Source organism: Accipiter gentilis, chromosome 7, assembly GCF_929443795.1.
Source record: "Accipiter gentilis chromosome 7, bAccGen1.1, whole genome shotgun sequence".
In the NCBI taxonomy this organism is placed as follows: domain Eukaryota; kingdom Metazoa; phylum Chordata; class Aves; order Accipitriformes; family Accipitridae; genus Astur; species Astur gentilis.
The window spans coordinates 6,327,519-6,348,215 of NC_064886.1; the positions used below are offsets into that span (position 1 = coordinate 6,327,519).

A 20,697-nucleotide genomic window follows, 5' to 3' on the forward strand; every position below is an offset into this window, starting at 1 on the left:
CTGCCTGTCCCCCCCCCACCCCCACCCCGACAACAACCCCCCCCAGGGCCACCTCAGGGCTCCTCAGAAACACCCCGGGCTCCCCGGGGAGCGGGGACCGCCGGGTGGGTGCTGGAGGGCCATGGAAGGCCTCCGCGGGGCTGTGGGGCAGGCGAAGGCCCAGCGGAGAGCGGGCACCGCTGGCAGGCACGGCCAGGGCCCCCCCACCGCCGTCCCCCCACAGCACGTACAGAGGTGGCGGGGACAGTTTTATTTATCTCGCTGCTTTACAGGACGTGGTTTCTCTTCAGCCTTGCCGGGGACGCGGACACCGCTTGCGCTGAGGGGAGAACCGGCACAGGCTAGGCTAGGCATGGAGGTGAGCTGAGCCCTGGCTGTGCCAACCCCTCTCACCACAGCAGATGGATTGCCTCTCCCACGGACTGCAGGGAGAAATCCGCGTTTCTTTGTTGAGGAACAAATCGCCTGTTCAGTAAGCTCAACCCCAAAAGCAACTCTAGATGCCATTGAGGTGCTGAAAATAGGAAACATTCATTTGCAGGGTATTTTGCGAATCTACAGGAGTGAAACAAGCACAAATGCTACCTGCACAGAGCAGAGACAAGAAGGGGAGTCTCCCCTTCTCTTGAAGCACACACATTTAACACCGGGACAGCTCTGTCCCCTTGCACGGGCTTTTGGCAGTGGTTTCTGCTTAAGCATCTGAGGGTCATGCCTGGCGAGTTATTTGCCACCTGAACTAAGTTTGGAAGAGAAACTGGGATGCGAAAGTGCCATGTCTGCTTTTGCCTGTCCTCCTCTGGGAATCACAGAGATTCCCTTTTGCTTCGTTAGTCCCCCTCGGGTTACCCCCCTACAGAACGTGTCAGCTATGAGAAATGGATGTTCTTGGTGTTCATCTGCTGAGATCCAGCCTGCGACCACTAACAGCTCTCCTCAGAGGGCTTCTTGGTGCCTTGAAGGATCAGCGCTGAAGCAGATGCCCTCTTCTGATGCCGCCACTTGGCCCGCCGATTTTTAAACCAAACCTAGAAAGTGCAAAACAAGAGAAGAACTTTTGCTTTTCATGTGTTACTTGGAGGGGGCCAGGCAGTTACACTCCTGGACTGTACAGTGTAAGCTTTAGGATACTGTAATACATTTCCCGATATAAAAGTTTGATACAAAATTTAATCAGTCCTTCCCCTGCAATCCTTCTCAGATACATGCAAGGGGCACAAGGGAGCTGGGACACCCCCATGGCAAATCCAGAAGTCACGCAGATCACATAAATAAGGAATATACACTTGGGTGCAGGGGATGAGCAGAACTGGGCATGTCTGTGTGTTTATATAAGTGATTCTAGGAGAGAGAGTACATGAGTTTATGGGACTGGATACCCGAACAAATCAGCCCAGCAGAACTATTTTATATTCTTCCATTGCTTGCCAAACCTAAACTGTGTTTAGTCGAACACCCAAGAATGGTTTTTAAAATGAGGCCCTGGGTCTGCAGCTCCCGAAAAAGACAGCACAGTTTCCCAGACTGTGTTCTTGGGGGCTGCAACAAACAGCACCTCACTGGATGGCAGGATCTCACCTCTACCCTCTCCTCCTTCAAGTGAATACGGTTTGCCAGGTGCTCACGGGTGATGACGTCTGGGTACTGGTTCTGATGGAAAAGCGTCTCCAGGGCTTGCAGCTGGTCCTCGGTGAATATGGTGCGATGCCGGCGCGTCCGCCGCTGGATCTGGTGGAAAGTCTGCAGCTCACTGGGGTTCCCCTGGGGACTCCTACAGACCCGGACTGCCGAGTGGAAAAGCCGCATGGGCCAGGGGAACCGGGCATCTGCAAGGGGAGAGGTACAGCGGCAGTGTTAGAGGTGGGGGGCCGAAACACCCATCTTGCTCAAGGCAGTTCAGGCACAAGTTGCATCCACGCGTGTTGTTTGAAAGGAGGCAGGCGGTCAGCTGGTGCGAGTGACAAGCTGCGTGATCACCATGCAAGCCAGAGAAGGGCTGAGGGCATCACTTTGGGAAAAGTGGGCAGGTAGGGAGCACTGACTGTGTTTTCCTTGTTTACTTACCAATTGCACTGTGGCCAGCTCCAGAAAATGGATGGAAACTCACAGCCCAAAGAGGAGCTGTGTTTCAGTCCTGACACAGGGGATTTCTGAACTTTCAGGATGCTCTTGAACTGCACTTTTAAGGGTTTGGTACTTTTTTTTTTTTCCCCCCCTAGATGCAGTAATATTGCTAGATATTGTGTCCCTAGCCCAAACCTCTTTTCCTTAAAGGACAAGTTAGGTTCCCCAGGGCCACTGTTGTAGCTCTACGCATGGGCAGCATGACCATGGGGCCCCACACTCCACAGAGAACTTCCACCCCTAGAAGCATCATCCTCTCAAGTGTTTTACACTGAACCAGTAATATCCAGTAATAAATAGCACCTGCTGCTTTTAAAACCCTGGTAGCACTGCAGGTAAAAGTGCATATTCTTGGGAGCCATGCTGAGAATGGAGCTCAGCGTGCTGGAGCTGGGGTCTGAGACCACCATGGTGGCAGGCCAGACGCTATATTGTCACTTAACGCCCAGGTTTTCCCCTCCACCCGGCACTGGCACCAGCCCCTCCATGAGCCCTACGCTGCGAATCAAACCCAAACACTCACCCAGCCAACTTGGCGAGTCCTGCAGGGAACGGACGCTTGTGTGAGAACAGCAGCAGCAGTTGCAGCCTGCCCCTTCCAGCTCTTCCTCCTCCTCCTCCTCCTCTTCCTCCTGCAGGGAGCTGGCTGGGATGGTGTCCAGCTCACACAAGCCCTTGGGTGCACAGTCCAAGATGCTCCGGAGGCACAGCGGGACCAGGACCTGGGAGCTTTTCTCTGCTGGACTGGAGAGGATGTCCTCAATGCTGAACGAACACGGCTTCTTGATGCCTCTCCTGCCGGTGTCGGCATCTGACGCTGGCTCCGAAGACATCCTCTGCCGGCAGCAGTGGCTGCGGGATCAGGCAGCTCGGGCTGAGCAGGGTTTGCTCTTTGCGCGCTAAATCCGGAGTGGGGTCTCACCAGGAAAATGACAGCTTATGTAGCTTTTAAAACGGACTGGTGAAGCCATCCAGAATTGCTGCTTTGTCTTGGCGTTTCAAGTGACTGTCATTCTCACAGCCAAGTTTTTATTTTATACACACACGCACTTTTTCTCCTTCTAACCTAGCTGCTTTATGACTGAAGCCACCCTAAATATATATATATAGAGAGAGATATAATCCCTTTGGAAAGAAAACCATAAAACCCCCTGTGAATAAAATAAATTCTAACTAATCTTGGCAGCTTTGTGAAGGGTTAGTGTGGATCTAAGATTTAGCTAATCCCACAAAAATGACTGGAGAAGGAAATCTGATTTCTCCATCTCGGGTGTAGATTTGAGGCGGTTATGATCTCCATTGTGCTGCAGCCTCCGATCCAAGGAAGGGGGAGGATAGCTGTTCCCAGCCCGGAAATGGACCAAAGGATTAACTCCTTAAAAGAAGCAAATTATCCCTTTCTCTGGCCAAATGAAAGCTTTCCCATCAAAAGAGAGCTGTCATATCATACAATATGAGAGAGGAGAGAGTTCAGCTTAATAAAAAATCATTTTTAATGATAGCACAGCCTTTGGCTGCACCAGAACTCTATGTGAAAGTTGATTTATTTTCTGCTGAAAGCAGAGAAATTGTATTTTCCCTCCTTCCCCTTTCCCCCACCTCTGCTCCCCTAATCACAGTGATAATGCAGATGCTTTGCATGTATCCAACATACTCTTTGTAAGGATTCAAAGCCCTTAATAAATTAGATTACCGGCAGCTTGCGGCAGCTCTGTGGCTTAGCTTAGTGGGATGTAGCCACCTCCTGTAAGGCTGAGCTCTAACCCCGCTCGCTCGGTGTCAGGAATGGAAGGGGAGGGATTGCTGCCTGCTGCCTCTGTGTGCAGGCAGGCAGGCATGCAGCGAGGCCCCGCAGCAGCTCGGGCAGGAGCGTGGTCTCAGTGCCACAGCTAATGGGCAGTTCAACGAGCCCAGAGCAGCCAGGACAGCTGCCTGGGGCAGCCAGGCTTCCCCAGAGCTTTGTCAGTTCAATTCCCAACTTCTTCTGCCCAGCAAGAGAGACTGGGTTTAGGCTACAGCCCAGAGCAGTGATTCAGGACAGGAGGGGACACCTGGCACCGACCCTCCTGAAGCCAAACAGCAAGGCCTGGCAGATGCGATCCACAGGAGGAGACAGGACATCTTCCATCTGAAATGAGTAGCTGGGATTAAAACAGGGAAGGCGTGGTTGAGCTCAGTTTGCTTAGGATAGTTTAACCCCAAGTTCTCTTGCCCTCAGTGCAGTTTATGCCCAGGTGAGTAGCAAGGCTTCAGGAGCTCACACGGGGAACGCTCTCTGGCTTGGTGTTTCTTTGCAGGGGAGAGAAGATACCAGTCCCACTCATGGTACCCCGAGGAGACACTCAGGTGAGTGCTGTGAAACCACTGCACAGCAAAGGTCGTCGTGGCACCTCATGACTTCATGCTGAAGAGCCCAGCAACCCCTCCGGCATTGCGCAAAAATGAGAGCCAGTCTCCAGAAGAGCCCCTTCTCAGTCCCCGTTCTTTTATCCTTGGCCCTGCTTTCTGCCTGCCCTTCCTCACTCTGCTGGTCTCCCAGCGCTGGGAAGAGTTGCCCCATAGCCGCTCTACCTGTGACCCTCAAATCTCTGTAAAATCTCACTTAAAACCAAACCACTATTTTTTCTTCCATCCCTTTATTTGCCTCTCCGTCAGCTATTCCGATGGTGTAACATAAATTATAACCATGCTCTATGAATCTTTACATATTTGCTGTAGGTTTGAGAGGAAGACGCCTTTATAGCCGCCCCATCTGGACATGTTCTCTGCTGCTCTGCCAAGGTGTCAGCGCTCCAGAGAGGCACTGGGGATGCCCCAATGCCAGGGATCACCGCAAACTGCTCCCAGCTTTTATGCCTGTACCAAACGCTGTCACATATGGACGTGGGGCGAAGTTCTGCTCCCCACACCGTGCCGGTCCAGAGGGGCTGTAGGGCAGGTGAGCTGGGACATGCTGTGGGCAGGTGCAGGATCCAACTCTTTCTGCTCTTGGCTGTCATAATCATACACCCGAAGCGGATTAATTCTCCTTCCCCATCCTTAACAAAGGATGCCTTTCCCTGGCTTCCCCTGCCCGTCCCTGGCTTCCCGCCGCACATGCACTTAGCCTATTAGGATCTCTGCTGATTGCTTTCTTTCATTCCTCCTGTACCTTTCACTTCAGAAAATGGACTGGTAATACTTCTTTTATCAAAGAATTATGGGATTTAGGACCCAGATCTTACAAAGAGAGTTTTGATAGCTGCTGGTAATCAAATCCCAATCGGTAGACACTTCTCTGCACCCTGTTAGCAGAGAGGAATAAAGGAAAAGGATTAGTGATGTTCTGTTTACTGAGCCTCCAGAAGATAGGATCGCTGGGCTATTTCATATTAGAAAAGAAAGGAAAATAAAACAAGAAAGAAAAAAAAATGCAGACAAGGGAGGACAATATAGATATAGATAAAAAGAAAAGAAACAGGCTCTTATCATTTTCTTATTGGTTAAAGAGATTCCAAAGCCATTATAGAGGATTAGCAAAAAGGTTAATCTGCTTTAGCTGTTCACTTGTCAAAAGTGAATTTATAGGGTTTGAAAATCCTTCCTATGGCGAAACCAGAAAAAAATCCCCCTTTCCCTCCCCTGCCCCTCCCTTCTGCAGGCAGCACAAGGAGATGGGAACAGGAGTTTTGGAGACCCTAAAACATGGGAGCACACACACACACACCCCCGCCTTGCCCCACCTGGGTGCCGGCACCCGTGGGACCTCTGGTTTGGCAGCGCTTCTCCCCACTCCCTCATCACCCGTGTGGGGTGGCCGTGGTCCTCAGGGAACAGAGGAGCGGGTCTGAGGGACGGGACCGTCTTCCCGCACTGCTCTGCCTTACCTGGGGTAAATCCTGGGCTGGTGTCACTGGTTGATATTGGCTGCAGGCAGGGCAAACGTGGACCCCTGGCTGGATTTGGGCTTCCAGGCCGATTTCCAAAGCGGAACAGAGGTGGATGCTGCTGGCAAACGTTGCCAAAAACTGCGGGCTGGGACCTCTCCGTCCCCAAAGCGCAGCGCTCGGCCAGGGACCCACATTTTGGCATCCTCCCGGTCACCCGTCGCAGATGTTGGCCCGTCCCAGCCACGCTCTCCCAGGCTGCCCACGCCGCCAACCCACCCGAGCATCGCTGTGAGAAACGACACGGGGAAAAAAACCCCACCCTTCGAGGTCAAAACCGGCAAGGAGCGCTTTCTCGATAGCGGCTGGGTGAAGCTCGGCGGGGTGTGTTATTCAGGAGTTATAACTACGGTTAATGAAGACAGAGAAATCCTAGAATCATGGAATGGTTCGGGTCGGAAGGGACCTTTAAAAGTCATCTTAAACCGCGTCAACCGACAAAAAAGCACCCAAATAAACCCACTTGGCGTTGATGCCAACCCCCTTCAAGCGTCCTAACGACCCCGGTTCTCTCCCCTAAAAGCCCACCTCTCTCCTTCTCCTCCCCCCCCCCCCCCCTCCAGCCTTCCTCCGCTTCGCCCAGCGCCCGCGTCGGGCGGCACCTTCCCCCGGAGCCCACCGAGCCGGGGCCGGGGGGGTGGGTTAGCGCTAGGGGGGGCCGGTGAGCCGGCAGGACGGCGGCCGAGCTCTATGGTGCTGCCGGGGCCCGGCCATGGGAGCCGAGCGGGAGGCTCGGGCCTGCGCTGCCTTCTACGGGGAGCTGCCCATCGCCCGGCCCGTCCTCTCCTGCCTGCGCTGCCTGAGGCAATTCGCGGGGTAAGAGGACGGGTGTCGCGGGGGGCCGTGGGTGGGGGTCCCCCCCTCGGGGAATCCAGCCCCCCGGCATCTATCCCCGGGTGGGGGGTCCTCCCCCACTCCGGGCGTGGGTGGGGAGGGAGGGAGGGAGGCTGTGGGGACCCCCGCTCGCCCTCGTTCCCCTTCCAGCCCGGTCTGCAGCAGCAGGGTAGCAAGTTTTAGGATTTTGAGGGGGAGGGGGGGGGCCCTCCTGCCCACACCACCCCCTGCCCCACGTTTGCCAGACGGGGCTGGGTTGTGGACTCTGAGCTTTGATGAGTTTCGCCCCCCCGGGCAATGCTGAGTGCAGGTGGGACAGAGGAGCATCGCAGGCTGGGGCACTCCAGCCCTAAGCCCTATCGAGCTGCGGCACCCCTACCCCGTCCAAATCAAGCTGGGGTACCCCAACCCTAATCCCCACCAAGGTGAGGCACCCCCACCCCAATGCAAATTGAGCTGGGGTACCCCCACTCCAATGCAAATCGAGCTGGGGTACCCCCACCCCAATCCACATCCAACCCTGATCTCCACCGAGCTGGGGGTATCCCCTACCCCAATCCCCCCCTGAGCCCGAGTACCCTCGCCACCATCCCCATCCCGTTTCAGGAGCACTGCCAAGAGATGCAAAGACAAGCACCTGGAGGAGGCTCTCCTGCTGTCGCGGGTGCTGAGCGAGGGTCTGCGGGTGCTGGGTGAGGCGGAGGCACGGCCCCTGCTCCGCTGCGTCCTGGCTTTCCAGATGGAGGCAACCGGCAGCTCCAGCTCCTTCCAGAAACTGGAACAGGTCTGTAACGCAACCGGCCGGGCTGCGGCTTCAGAGCTCTCTTAGCCACAAGGGTAAGCGATGGTCCCACCTGGCTCTGCCTGCTGCCGGCACGGCTCCGGTGCAGTGCATCCTTACCGGCAAAGGGGCCACGATGATGCCGCAGAACTCCCCTAAAAGCGCATTGCAGCTGGTATCTCTCGGGGGTCTGGGCAGACCAGCCGACTCGGGGTGTCTCTCCGCAGATCGTGACCCAGCTGGCGGTGGGGAAGGAAGCCCTGCTGGCCCAGGAGGTGGGCGCGCTGCTGGCTGGCCTGGCACCGCAGGGAGAGGTGAGGGCATCCTAGTTGTGCGGTGGCACTGGCTTTCACGGGGGCTTGGCTGGAGCCCGTGTGTGACAGGGACCTCCTGGTTTGGGCTGCCCGGGGTCTTTTGCTTCTCTTCCCACCGTTCTGGGGGTTTGGCCTTGCTTGCAGCCGGCGACACGTGGCTGCCCGTCACACCAGCCGTTTGCTCATCCCTGGGACAGCTTCTGGCGCAGGCAGGACCCTCCTGCCCAAGGCACTGAGCCCCAGCGTGTCGTCACATGGGACAAACTGTCCTTCTAACCCCTGCAGGTGCTGTCTCCTGGGGACCTTCAGTCAGGTCAGTCTTTGCTTCTTCCTCTCCGGGAGCTTCTCCCAGCCCACACCACCAAGGCATGGGACACCCCCTGCCCACCCAAACCGGGTCCTCCTGTGCTCGGAGGGGGAGCGAGGATCAGCCAGATCCATGGGATCTCGGCAGAGGTCCCAGCAGCACCCAGCTCTGCCCACCCACCTGAGATAGCTGGAAACCAGACAAGCCAAAGCACTCCCAGCCCCCTTCTCACCCCACTTACCAGTAGCGCAGCCCTTGGACTTAACCAGGAGCAGGGCTGGCTGCAGGCACAGTTTTGGGAGCTGATGCTGTCCCCTTGCCCGCAGTCTGCATGTTCATGGAGGAGAGCAGCCTGGGCCGACAGCACTGGCGGCAGAACCTGGCCCCGCTGCTGCAGCGCCTGGCCACCACCTTGCGCTGGGTACTGCAGAGCCAGCCTGCGCCCGGCGGCATGTGGGACTACCTGGTCATCAAGGTAAGAGCTAAATTTCGGAGAGTGGGAAGGATCAGTCCCTGCAAGGAATGGCCGGGCACTGGCAAGCGATGTCCAGGAGGGATGTAACACACAGAGCCACTTCGAATGGCCATCCCTGGGGAATCGCTGCTTTTTGGGAGGTAAGGGGTACTGACAGCCATCCCTGCGGACCCCATCCCTCCGGCTCTTCCAGGCCTGTCTTCAGCTCTTCCAGGCGCTGCCGAAGGACGTGGCCCCCCTGGTGTGGAGCACGGCGGGGAAGAGCGAAACCCTGCAGAGCCTCTTGGGATTGCTGCTGGAGGTGGCATGGGGGAAGGTGCGTACGGCCCCGGGGAGGGATGCTGCTGTCTGTCCTGAGGAGCAGAGTGATGCCGTCCTTCCCGGGTGCTTTCCCCATTCCCCTTCCCGAGGGAAGTCTGCAGAGACAGCCCCAGTGTCTGGGATGTCTGATGGACCCTGTGTAGTTGCCTGCACGGGCATGGAGAGGGTGGTTAAATGGGGTTTGGTTTTAAATGGCGTTTTGAGCTGTGCCTTTGCCTCCCCTGTGAGTCCAGGCCCCGAACAAGGACACGAGGCTGCTGGCAGGCACGGCCCTGAGCATGCTGGTGAACACAGCCCCCCAGCCCCAGCACGGGGCTAGCGCCATGCTGGCCCTCTTCCAGCTCTCTGACCGAGGTGCGTACTCCATCCTGAGCCGGGGCTGGCCTCTGGCGAAGGGGACATTGGCGACAGGCGTGTTTGCGTGTGAGGGGACGGAGGCTGGTGCCACTCGCCAGCAGTCCACACCAGACTCTGCTGCTGTGTCCTTTGCTTGAGGTCCAGGAGCCCCAGCTGCCACTGGCCACCTCCCGTGGTCACTCCGGGATGAACCAGCGCAGTTTTGCTCTCGGAGCAGCATTTGAGTTTGCCATCTTTCTGCCATCCAATGCAGTCATTTCCCAGCAGGCGCGGGGGAGCTGAAGTTTGGGGAGCTGGCGGTGGAAGCCCCCCCTGTCCTGGAGTCAGATGGGCTGGAGAAGCTGGTGCTCACCAGAGGTTTGCTGACGTGCTGCAGGACGGACATCCTCAGCTGCCAGCTGGAGAGCTTCACCCACAAGGTAGGAGAGCTCAAACCCAACGGCCAGGGCTTGAGGGAGCCCTTGGAGAGGGGTGGCAGCCACTGGTGGGGGCTGTGGATCCCTGCGGGATGGAGCCGGGCTGCACCGCTCCACACCAGCGGCCCCATGCATCCCGCTGAGCGTGGCGAGTTAGCCAGGAGCCTGCTTTTTCCAAAGACATCTGAGTGGCGATTTCCCTCTCCTGGGGAGCCGAGAAGCCAGGCGGTACCAAAAGTAGCCCCTGCACAAGTGAAGCGGCAGCAGCGTTCGCCTGGTGTTCCCGCAGCGTGAACCCGGGGCTGCCCTGGGCAGAGCACAGCCTTCAGCTCTGCCCATCTCCAGCATCTCCCAAGTCCTCAAGAGCTGAGGACTTCCAGACAGGGAAGCAAAAGCTAGCAATAAGCTGCTGTAAGAGCAAGAAAACCAGGCAGTGCTCTCCTCACCTGTCTCGTGGCGGGGTTTTCGCACCCTGGAAAGCCTGCGCCTGCCTATTCCCTGAGACGCTGTGCTCCTCCAGGCCTGCCTGCTGCTGGACGTGGTCTTTCCCGCTGTGTGTGCCTTGACCAAGGAGCAGAAGGACTGCCACTACTATTGCTTCCAAGGTAGGAGACGACGACCCTGCCGTGGTGGGGAGGTTTGAAAGGTTCATGGTGCTTGCGACGCATGGAGCCGCCATGGCACTTCATCTTCTCCCAGGGAAGATGCTTTTCTGGATCTCGGTAGCTGGTTTGGAAACTGCTATTAATTTCTGCTCCAGCCTGATGGACACTAACCCTCTTGGGCTCTTGTTTACCTAACAGGGAAACTGCTCCCCCCGCACACGGGGTCCTTAAGCCCGGCAGCCCATGTCGGCTCTGCCACAAGCGAGTCTTGGGGCGAGGGCTGCAGCGGAGCTCTCTGCTTTTGCAGCCTGTGCCCTGTGGCTGCAGCGCCTGCGGGAGAGCCTGCCTGCCGTCTGGCACCTGACAGGGACCCGCATCCTGGCCCAGGACACCGAGCTGCTCCGGCAGCTCACCCGGCTGGTGTGGGACAACGCCGAGACCCCGGTAAGGCTGGGGCTGCCGAAGGCCTGTGCCACGGTAGCCAGAAACAGCCCTTCCTTCATGCGGCTCAAGCACCCCTGCCTGTTTCAGCTCCATCAACCGAATACAACCCCCTTTTCCTGCAGCTGTCCTCGGGCAGGGGCACGGGCACACACGCTGCTGAGGCCAGGGCAGTTGTCACACACGGCCTTGTATTGGCTTTGTCCCAGTGCTTCGCCCTCCCCAGGCAGCACCCACCGGTGCAGTCCCAGCCTGTCCACATCTGCCGGCTCACTGCCTGTCATCCTCATGTCCCCTGCTCCTAACCCCGTGGTTACCAGCCAGTACTGAAAGTCCACAGCCACGGGAAAACAAAGGGTCTTTCCTGATGCAGCAAGACAGGATGGGGACCCCCCCCTAACCACTCCTGCTTGCTGTCCTTCTCCTCCCAGGTGGAAGGGGTGTCCGAGTTCATCCACAGCTCCTTCCGATTGCTCCTGGAGATCTACCACCTTGAGTGCCAGCACTTCCAGGACCAGGAGAGACCCCTCTACCAACAGACGCTGCAGAGGGTGGTCTCGATGCCGTGGCAAATCAAAGCCAAATATGTACCCTTGTGTGCCATCGTCCCCTACGTGGGCAGCCAGCAGGTAGGGAAAGCGGGGGGACGGGGAGGCTCTGTCCTGGCTGGTGCTGCTGCTGGGGTGGCACAGCCTCTGTCTGCTGCCTGTCACCTCCCCCTGCCCAGCTCAGCCATGCGGGCAGGCAGCCTTCCCAGCCGGGGGGAGGCATTTTAGCATCACCCAAGGGATAGTATCCCTGGTGGGGTAGAGAGCTGCAGCAACAATGACGCATCCCTGGGACTGCTAGCGGGGAGGGAAGCTTTGCCTGTTGATGCCCACCAAAATCTGGCCAAAAGCAGCTTGGGGTACCAGAGATGCTTAGTGCCGTGGGTGGCCACAGCGTGGTCTGTACCCAGATCTGTCCCCCACTGTATGCAGCCTTCAGCCTGGCAGGGAGATGAGGGTCGTCTGCCTTTCTCCCAGGTGCTGGATGCCTACCCGGACCTGCTGCAGCACCTCCTGAGCTGCCTCTCCACCAACCACCTCTGTCCCGCAGCCACCGAGGTCTACAAGGCCCTGGTGTGGCAGCAGCGTGCCGAGTGGCAGGACGGGCACCGAGACGCAGAGTCGGCTCTGGCAGAGCGGTGGGCGCTGTGCTGGCTGCCCCTGCTCTCCCAGGCGCTCCGCTCCCCCCTGCCCATCCTGCAGAGCAACGCCGCCAACCATCTCCTCGCCTGGACCCTGCGGCAGCTCCCAGCCACCCAGGCACCGCTGGCCACCCGGTTTGGTGGCCAGGACACGGCATCACTCCGGGCTTGGGTCTCGCTGCTGAAGGCGCAGAAGAGCGTGGCGGGGGCCCTACCACTGCGGGGCGAGGCGCTGGAGCGGCTCTCCTGCTGCCTGGGTGCCCGTGAGGAAGGCATTCGGCTGGCAGCACTGGGTCTCCTCTGCTGCAGCCCCAGCACCAACCAGCCCCTCTCGGGCACCGAGGTGCGGCTGCTGCAGGAGTTCCTGCCCCTCAACCTCAACTGCGACTCCTCCTCGTTTCGGCAGCTGCTGCAGGCGGCGGTGAGGAAGGCGCTGGTCCGGCTGCGGGACAGCTCGCTGGCCCAGCTGCGAGGGAAGGTGCCCAGAGGCACCGAGCCAGGCGAGGGAGTGGGGCAGCTTGCCCAGGCAGTAGGTGAGGTGGCCACCGCAGCACCTCCATCACAGCCCTGGGGAATTCGCACGTGGGTGCCCGGCCCAGCGTCACTCGTTGCCACACTCTGCCCGCAGGCTTTGTGGAGTGGCTGCTGCAGCTCAGCATCGCCTCGCTCAGCCCAGGCTCCAACTACCAGAGGAAGAAGACGGCTCTGCTCCTTCTGGCTGCTGTTTTGGAGACCTGCACAGACACCTGGAGCCCCGAGAGGAAAAAAGGCCAGCCCCCACGTGAGTACGGGCAGCCTGCCTGGAGCATCCCTTCTCGGCTGTGGGGGTGCTCCCCGCTGACCCCGTCCCACTGCCCCATATCCCCGCTGCAGGGACCATGGCCACGCTGCTGAGCTACGCCAGGCAGAGCGGCTGCTGGGACTTCTTCTCCCAGCCCAATTTGTTGGCGCTGCTGAGCTGCTTGCAGGACAGCACTAACGAGGTGAGCCTCGTAAAGCTGAGGTGAGGTCATAAAGATGCCCGCCTTGGCCCCTAGCAGGCTCAGAGGGGAAGCCCACCATGCTTCTCCTCCTGCCCTACTCTGGCCACTTTCCCTGCTCCCACGTGCAGATTCCCTTCGCCTCTCCTGTCTTGGCAGATCAGAGACTTGGCCTCGGAGCTGCTCGTCCGCTACTTCCCCGCCACGTTCCCCGAGCCCATCGCCCTAGCTCTCTTCCAGCTGGCCCAGGACGCCCTGCGCAGCCCCCGAGTGCAGGAGGCTGAAGCCGGAGCCGTGCTGATGAAGACCATCCTGCAGAAGTACGAGCTCCCAGCCTCCCCTTCCCCGCGGTGGCACAACAGCTCCTGAGAGCATGTTGACAGCACCGGTATCTCGCCAGAGTCTGCATTGATAGCTCAGGGCAGCAATGGCTTAGGTTTGAAATAGCCTTGCAGTGGGGAACTGGGTAGGGTTGGGGTGCAGGAGCCTGCACTGGGGGAGGAAGGAGCCGCATAGCACAAGACGGGCAGAAAACTCCCTCATCCTCGCAGCAGCATCTGCCTCTTCCCCCAGGTCAGACAGTGGGACCATGAAGAGCATGGCCCTGGAGGCCGAAGCAGCCCTGACGCTGCCCAACCGAGGCTTGTGCTTCGCTCAGCACCTTCTCCACGTGCTGCAAGCCCAGTACGCTGTGGCATGCCAGGACCTGCTGCAGGCAGCAGCCACTGCGCCGCTGCACGGTACGGCCCCAGCCTGGCAGGACAGCAAGCGGCTCCTGCAGCAGGTCTCCTTCCCTGGCATTTGGAGCAGGCAGGGATTGTACAGGCAGGACTGGGGCCACAAGTCGGTGCTGATGCCACATCCTTGCCTCAGTTTCCCTGTATTGCTGCTCCACCTGCCCCTCCCCTAGGGGCCCTGCTCACCCTCCTGTCCATGAGCCATTTCAGCTGCAGGCTCAGGCTGGAGAGCTGGGGCTGCGTCGGCCACCGCTGTGACCAGAGGTGGGTGTTCGTGCAGGAGCCGTCGCAGCCCTGCGGAGGTGCCTGCTCCAGGTGCCGGAGGTGGCCGCCTCCATGCAGGCAGCAGAGTTGGCACAGAGCTGGCAGGAGCTCCTCACCCGCCTCGTGACCACGGCGAGAGACATCACCTCCTTCCTCCTGGGTGCTCTGCAGAGCCGGCAAGGCCCTGGTACCGATGAGCAAGGTGAGAGTGTCCCTGGTGGGGGACTGGCCGCGGGAACCACTGATACGTCCATCACAGCCATCCCTGACCCTGCAGCCCTCCAGCCTTGGGGAATGCACTTGCTCTGGGCTCACTGCCTCTAGCAGGGGACAGCAGCGCGGTCGGGCAGGGAAGGTTGGCAGGGGAGTAAGGTCCAGAGCAGGTCACCCAGGCAAGGATGCTGCAGGTATTGGGCAGAGGATCCTGGAAACTACAGGAACAGAGTGTCTAGCACCTGGTTTTGGGTCCCTTTTTCAACTGCAAGTGAGAAGAGCGGCAGAAGTAGAGGCAAAAGACTTCCAGAAGCAGTGAGGCACTTGCCCAATTGGAGCAGCTGGGAGAGCAGGGGCTGGCAGAGCCCTTACGGCAATGGCGTGGAAAGAGCAGTGGGGCAAAGCACAACCGCAGTCCTGAGCGGGACACGTGGCGGGACAGGACCTGGTGCCATTTGTGTACACTGAACAGGGGGCCATGGGTCCCCCCAAGCCCCCAGCAGCATCCCCCTCCCTCTGCCCCACACCACCCCACTCAGACCAGGCTTCTCCCTCTTGCAGCTGCTGCCCCATCGTTTGCAGACATGGGGAACGCCATCGGCTCCCTCATCATGCTGGGGAAAGGCCGGGGGCAGGAGGAAGAGGAGGAGGACTCAGTCCTGCTGTCGGAGGAGCACAGCCTGATCTTGACCTGCTGCTGGGTGTCAGTGAAGGTAGGCGTCCCTCCCCATGGCACTGGGGAGAGGGGCAGCGCTGCACAGCACCCATCAGCTCCCTTTTGTGGCGTTCACCCTCCCCGAGGATGAACAAGGAGGAATCTCTGCTCTTACCTCAGTTGCTGCCGCACTCATCCTCGCTCCCCAGCCAGGGAGGATGCAACTATCGCCCTGCCCAAAAACAACCACCTCCCTGCCTGCTCTTATGTAGCCGAGGTGATTCCCAGGCACTGACAGACCCCAGTGTGGCAGAACCGGGCTTCCCAGCTTGCAGCCCTGCAGCCACCCGTCACGGCTCCTTTCCGACAGCTGCCCATCCCGGCTTCTCTGCAGCTTTTCCAGTGGCTGCCTGGAAAAAAGCCATCTCCGTCACACGTGCCTTGCGGCTGGCTGGGAAACCGCCGTGCCGCAGAGCCTGTGCACGTTCACGGGCATGCCGGCGGCCACGCTGCCTGATGGTGCCGGCAACTGAGAGCGCCCATGCTGGGGACGGTGACGGCAGCACCCGCTGCGCTTCCTTGTGGCAGCGATGGTGGGGCAGGAGAGGAACGGAGCAGCCCTGCTGATGGTCCCAGTGACCTTCCGCTTCTTCCCAGGAGATAGGGCTGCTCCTGGGGGGCCTGGCCGAGCTGCTGCTGGACCCGGCGCTGCCTGCGGGATTGGGGCCCCTCCTGCCGCTCCCCACCCTACAGATGGCCACGAGGGTGTTCCAGGAAATCCTGCTGCGGTGCCGGCACTGGGTAAGAGTGTGTCCCACCTGGGGTGGCTTGGCCCCTTGCCCAGCCCTCCAGCCCTGTCCCTACCCCAGGCCAACAGCCGGGGGCTCTCGCTGGCGTGCGGGGAGGGTGAGTGCAGTGGGGCAGGGTCTGCTCTGGGGCAGGACCTGGGGCAACGGCTGGAAACCCCCAGCTGGGATCCCGGTGCCAAACCCCATCACGTCCCCACACCATCATGTCTTCTCACTTTCTCCTTTCCCTTTGCAAAGAGGTTTCTGGGGGCTGTGGGGGGCTGGCGGGTGCAGCCTTTGGGGCGCGGGGACCTGACACTGCTCTGCCCTAGGGAGCGGTGGAGGGCTGCAGCATGGGCTTCACCAAGTTTTGTGCCGCTCTGCTGAACCACCCAGATGCAGAGCTGCAGGCCATCCCGCAGACCATACTGGAGCAGGTACTGTGCTCGTTGTGCTCCGAGGAATCCCAGGGCCGTGTCCCTGTATCCCCCCACCCTGGGGCGAGCACCCGCCTGGCAGCCGAGATGCTGCGGTGTGGGGTTGGTACAGCCTGTGCCCTCCCCTGCGGAGCAGCTGCAGGCTCCAGCCGTATCTTGGGTGGGTTTTGTTCCTTAGGGCTTAGAAACACTGAGCGGACCCCGGAGCAGCTCGATCACGCGCCGTGCCGCTGGCTTCCCCATGCTCTTCCTCTGCATTGTCAGCGGGGAGGCCCCGACGCAGGCACGGCCGCTGCTGACCCGCTGCGTCCAGATGCTGCTGGCCTTGGCCACCACGGCCCTGCCGCGGGACTGGGACCAGACCCTCGACCTCCCGCAGGTGAGCTCCTAGCCGCTGTAGCCCATTTGGGGACAGGGTGATCTGCGTGAGATCCCCTAAGGGAGCTGCGCCGGGTACCCCAGCACAAGGCTGCGCTAGCGCGGAGACCTTGGGGTGAGCAAAAAACCACGGCCCTGGCCACACTGCCTATCCTGGCAGCCCGAGAGCTGACGGTCCCTTGGCTCCCCCATCTCTTCCCACCACCTTCCCATTGCACGGAAGCGTGAGCCCCCTCCCCACGCAGTGCTGCTGAGCCCCGCACGCTCTCCCCAGGTGTGCGCCCTCCACGTGCTGCAGACGCTGGTCCGTGGCGCGGGGCTAGGCGGTGCGCTGCTGCGGTACGCCACGCCGATGGTGGACCTGGCGCTGCAGGGCTTGGGCTCACCGTGCTGGGCCATGAGGAACGCGGCCATGCAGCTCTTCAGTGAGTACCGAGGGGGAGAGGAGAGGGATCCCTGCAGTCGCCCCCCCCCGGGGGTCCGGAGCCTGGCCGGGGCAAAGCGCGGTGGACCGGCCAGGGGGTAGAGGGGACCTTGACACTGCTTTCTGCCCTGTCCCTGCAGGTGCCCTCACGTCCCGGCTGCTGGGCCAGCAGCGGAGCCGTGGGGAGGGCTGCCTGGCGGAGGGGGTGAGCCTGCAAGCCTTCCTTGGGCAGCACCCCCAGCTGGGCGCAGTGCTGCTGGGCGAGCTGGGGGCGGCCGCAGGGCCTGTGCCTGGGGGGCTCCACCTGCGCCCCACGCTCCACGCCGTCCTCACCCTCCTGGCCCAGCTGCAGCCCGGCGCCGACGGCCCCGGCAGGTGAGGGGGCAGCAGGGATGCTCTGCCCCAGCCAAGGGTTCCTGCAGCGGGAGGTGGTCCTGCGGTGCTGGGGTTGGCACTGACTCTCGGGGTGGGGGGGGGGGGGGGTTTGCTCCAGCCAGAGCATCACCACGAGGTGCCCTTTTTGCTCCACAGCCCTTCTGCTCGCTTCCTGGGGCCGCTGCTGGGGCTGGCAGAGAGCCCCAGCTACGCCGTGCGAGCGATGGCTGCCAAGGCGCTGGTGCCGGTCGTCCCGCCGCCCTGGCGCCGGGGGCTCCTCCTGTGGCTGGCCCGGCAGCTCCCCGCTGCGCCCGGACGGGTCCGCTCACACAATGCCCTCCATGGGCGCCTAATGCAGATGCGGGCGCTGCTGGCCCCAGCCCCGGGCACCAGTGGGTGAGTGGTCCCACGCCATCCCCCCACCCACAGCCCCTGCGGTCACTCTGTGAAGAGATGCGGCTTTTGGGCCGAAAAGCGGCACCCACCCCTGTGCTGCGGGACCCCCGGTGAGGCTGCCTGTCTGCCTGCAGGTTATCGGCCGAGGCGCTGCGCCCCGTGGTTCTGCAGCTGGAGGCACGAGGCTGGCTGCTCACCCCTGCCCAGCGCTGCCCGCTCATCCGTGCCGCCTTCCTCCAGATCCTCGCCCTCCTGCCCGCGTCCTTCAGCCCCGGCTTCACCCAGAGCATCCGCGCTGCCGTCGGCACCGAGCTGGGCACCCTCCCGCCGGGGGGAAAGCTGGGATGTGCCGAGCTGCAGGTACCACTGCCTGCCAGGAAAATCATGGCCCGTGGCCTTTGTGGCGGCGAGCCCAGGGGTGGAATGTGCGGACCACCCCCACTCAAGGGGGCACACACCCCACTCGAGGCTGAGCGTTGGAAGGAGGATCCTGGTTTTCCTGCAGGTGGGCTCAGCCGTCCTCCACCAAACCATGGCCCGCTTCGTGTGCAGCGAGGCAGTCCGGCTGGCGGATGGCGAGCGGATCGGTGCCGCCTGCTCGCTTCTTCGGCAACCAAATCCTGATGTCCAGCTTGCTGTCCTGAGCTGGGTGATCGCTGGGGAGGGAGGAACGTGCAAGGAGCTGGAGAAGGCTCTTGGGCTGACGCTTCTGGTACGACGAGGCTCGTCACCAAGTAAAGCAAAGGGTCCCCAACGCACCATGCAGACGGGATCCTGGCTGCTCACTGAGAAGCATGGTGCTCCCTCGGCTGAGTGCGTGGGTGCAGGGCACTCACCCGGTTGTGTTGAGGTTGCCACCCCACAGTGCCGGGGCCACTAACCGTGTATCTTCTTTTCCATTGTCAATTAGGAGAACTTGGGGTCGGTGCTGCGAGAGAGAAGGGACAAAGAGTTCCTGAGATTGTACCTTGAGGCTTTGCTGCATCTTTACAGAGACCCCTCATCGTGGTCCCAGGAAGCTTCTCGTAAGCTCCAGGGTTCTTTGGCAGTATGCCTGGAGATGCTGCTACACATGGTGGAGGCTGAGCATCCTGGCCCCGACCTCCTCTTCCAGGCACTATGTGCCGCCAGCCTGCTGCTCGCCCACTGGTAGGTCCCTGCTGCTGCCGGAGGGCTCTGCCTGAACCTTCCAGGAGATTTCTCCTTAGTCCTTGCTGGAAACAGAGCCACAACTTCTCACATAGAAATCACAGCTTTGTGTCTGGGTCCTGTGGTCTCGGGGCAGCCGATGGCCTTTGGATCCCTGGACAGAGCTGGAAGGTGTGCCTGAATTCCCTCTCCTTCCCTGGCTCCTGACAGGGTTGGGGCCAAGGATGGCCCCCTGGTCGAGCGATGGTGCGCAGCGCTGGAGGAGTGCAGCCAGTCTGCTTCATCCGAGGTGCTGCGGCTGGCGGCTGCCCGGTCCCTGCAGACGGCTGGTGCCGACGTGGTGCGGCGATCCCTGGGTGCTGCCTGTCCCTCGCTTGTCCCCGTGGCTCTGCGGTATGTCCTTGTGGGAGCAGCATTCCCCACAGCCCCAGGGTGTTGTAGGTTAATAGGCTGACCCTATGAAAAGCAATATCCTTTGCAAAAAATTCAAAGGCATTAAAGAAAACTCTACTCATTCAAAAATCACTAACACCTAAGAGCCTGCAGCCTACAAAAAAATTGTGGGTGGCTTTTTAATAGAAGCAGACAGTCTCTTACGAGCAGTAAACTGCATTGATGGGTCCCTCGATCTCCATCACGGTCCCTGCCCTCCCAAGCAGTGAGCTCTCTGGCAGTGGCTGTGGAGAAAAGTCCTTCAGGGAACCATTGCCGGGGTGGTCTCATCCTTCCCTCTTCTCCAGGCAGGCTGGGGATGCTCTGGGGAGTGCAGTGGCCTTCCCTTCCCTTCCCTTCCTTTCCCTTCTCTTCCCTTTCCCCAGGCTGATAAACGTGGGCATTCACCTTCTGCAAGATGAAGAGCGGGAGGTCCGGCACGAGGCCTCGGGTTTCGCCAGCCTCTTGCAGCTGGACCCCGGGGAGTCACTCCCAGACAACTGCATCTTTGTGCAGGACAACGTGGGGCTCCTGGGCCTCCTGCAGCTCCTCCTAGCAGAGTTCGGGGAGCACCCCGAAACCTTCGACTCGCTGCTGCAGCACCTCCCCATCCTAGATCTCAGGGGCATCGTGGAGGAGCTGGAGACCAACAAGTGAGTTGCCAGAGCCCTGGGCTGGGTACGAGGGAGCGCAGGGTGCCGTGGGGCCAGCACTCAGCTTCGCTTGCGCCTCGTCGTCCCCCCCCCAGAGCCGCCAACCTGTACAAGGAGGACGAACCCAACGTTTTTGCGGAGCCGGCCGTCCTGGCGCGGCAGCTGCTCCCCGTCCTGCTGCAGCTCCTGGAGAAGGCGCCTGCTGGCAGCCCGGTCCACGCCTCGGCTCTGCGCTGGCTGTCGGCCACGGGCCCCAGCGTCCTGCGTGACCTGCGATACTGCGAGCGCTGCTGGAGCCGAGGTACGGCACAGGGGGAGCGGGGTGGCAAGAAGACCCCGGGGACAGGCAAGTTGGCGTCCTCGTCCCCTGGACCAGCTCTGCCTGGGGGGACCCCGCCGCGCTGACGGCTCCTTTGCCCGCTCTCTCCGCAGAGGCTGCTGCCCGCTGGGCGATGAAGGCGCTGGCCTGTGCCAAGCTGCACGTGGCCGTGGCCGTGCTGCTGGTGAGAGCCCGGCTGGCAGCAGAGGTGCTGCGTGTGCTGGGGGATAGTGCCGCTGCCGTGCCGGGGCTGGGCTGCAGCCCCCAGGAGCTGGAGCAGGAGCTTGAGGTGGTGCAGGGGCTGCTGGTGCAGCATGGGCTGGCCCCCACACTGAGCCAGGGTGATGTGCCGAGAAAGCCGGGACCACCAACCAAAGCTGACTGATGGTTCCGGGCAAGGAGCGGCA

General features: G+C 60.7%; 2 protein-coding genes across 5 annotated transcripts; one reads left to right on the plus strand and one right to left on the minus strand.

Annotated features, from left to right (window-relative positions):
• Positions 1–469: 469 nt before the first annotated feature.
• On the minus strand, positions 470–6,565 carry GSC2 (goosecoid homeobox 2). The gene is made up of 4 exons (XM_049805488.1): positions 5,991–6,565; positions 2,648–5,408; positions 1,579–1,826; positions 470–1,028 (listed from the first exon to the last, which is right to left on the minus strand). The coding sequence occupies exons 2-4, from the start codon at positions 2,955–2,957 to the stop codon at positions 924–926; spliced, it is 663 nt and encodes a 220-aa protein (XP_049661445.1). The 5' UTR covers positions 2,958–5,408; positions 5,991–6,565; the 3' UTR covers positions 470–923.
• Positions 6,566–6,737: 172 nt separating this feature from the next.
• On the plus strand, positions 6,738–20,684 carry LOC126040356 (thyroid adenoma-associated protein homolog). Of its 4 annotated transcripts, none has more exons than XM_049804571.1 (31): positions 6,738–6,866; positions 7,491–7,668; positions 7,893–7,979; positions 8,265–8,292; positions 8,613–8,761; positions 8,955–9,077; positions 9,316–9,436; positions 9,704–9,858; positions 10,376–10,460; positions 10,768–10,904; positions 11,333–11,530; positions 11,927–12,623; positions 12,719–12,871; positions 12,964–13,073; positions 13,230–13,390; positions 13,644–13,810; positions 14,088–14,273; positions 14,846–14,997; positions 15,597–15,740; positions 16,060–16,164; positions 16,343–16,543; positions 16,817–16,967; positions 17,107–17,341; positions 17,498–17,737; positions 17,872–18,097; positions 18,243–18,449; positions 18,648–18,886; positions 19,097–19,279; positions 19,705–19,971; positions 20,067–20,272; positions 20,404–20,684. In XM_049804571.1, exons 1-31 carry the CDS (start codon positions 6,763–6,765, stop codon positions 20,673–20,675), a joined length of 5,667 nt encoding a protein of 1,888 aa, XP_049660528.1. In that variant the 5' UTR covers positions 6,738–6,762; the 3' UTR covers positions 20,676–20,684. The 4 variants fall into 4 exon arrangements, with proteins under 4 accessions (XP_049660528.1, XP_049660530.1, XP_049660531.1 ...); XM_049804573.1 differs by having other exon boundaries at positions 9,707–9,858; XM_049804574.1 differs by lacking the exon at positions 17,498–17,737.
• The last annotated feature ends 13 nt before the right edge of the window (positions 20,685–20,697 follow it).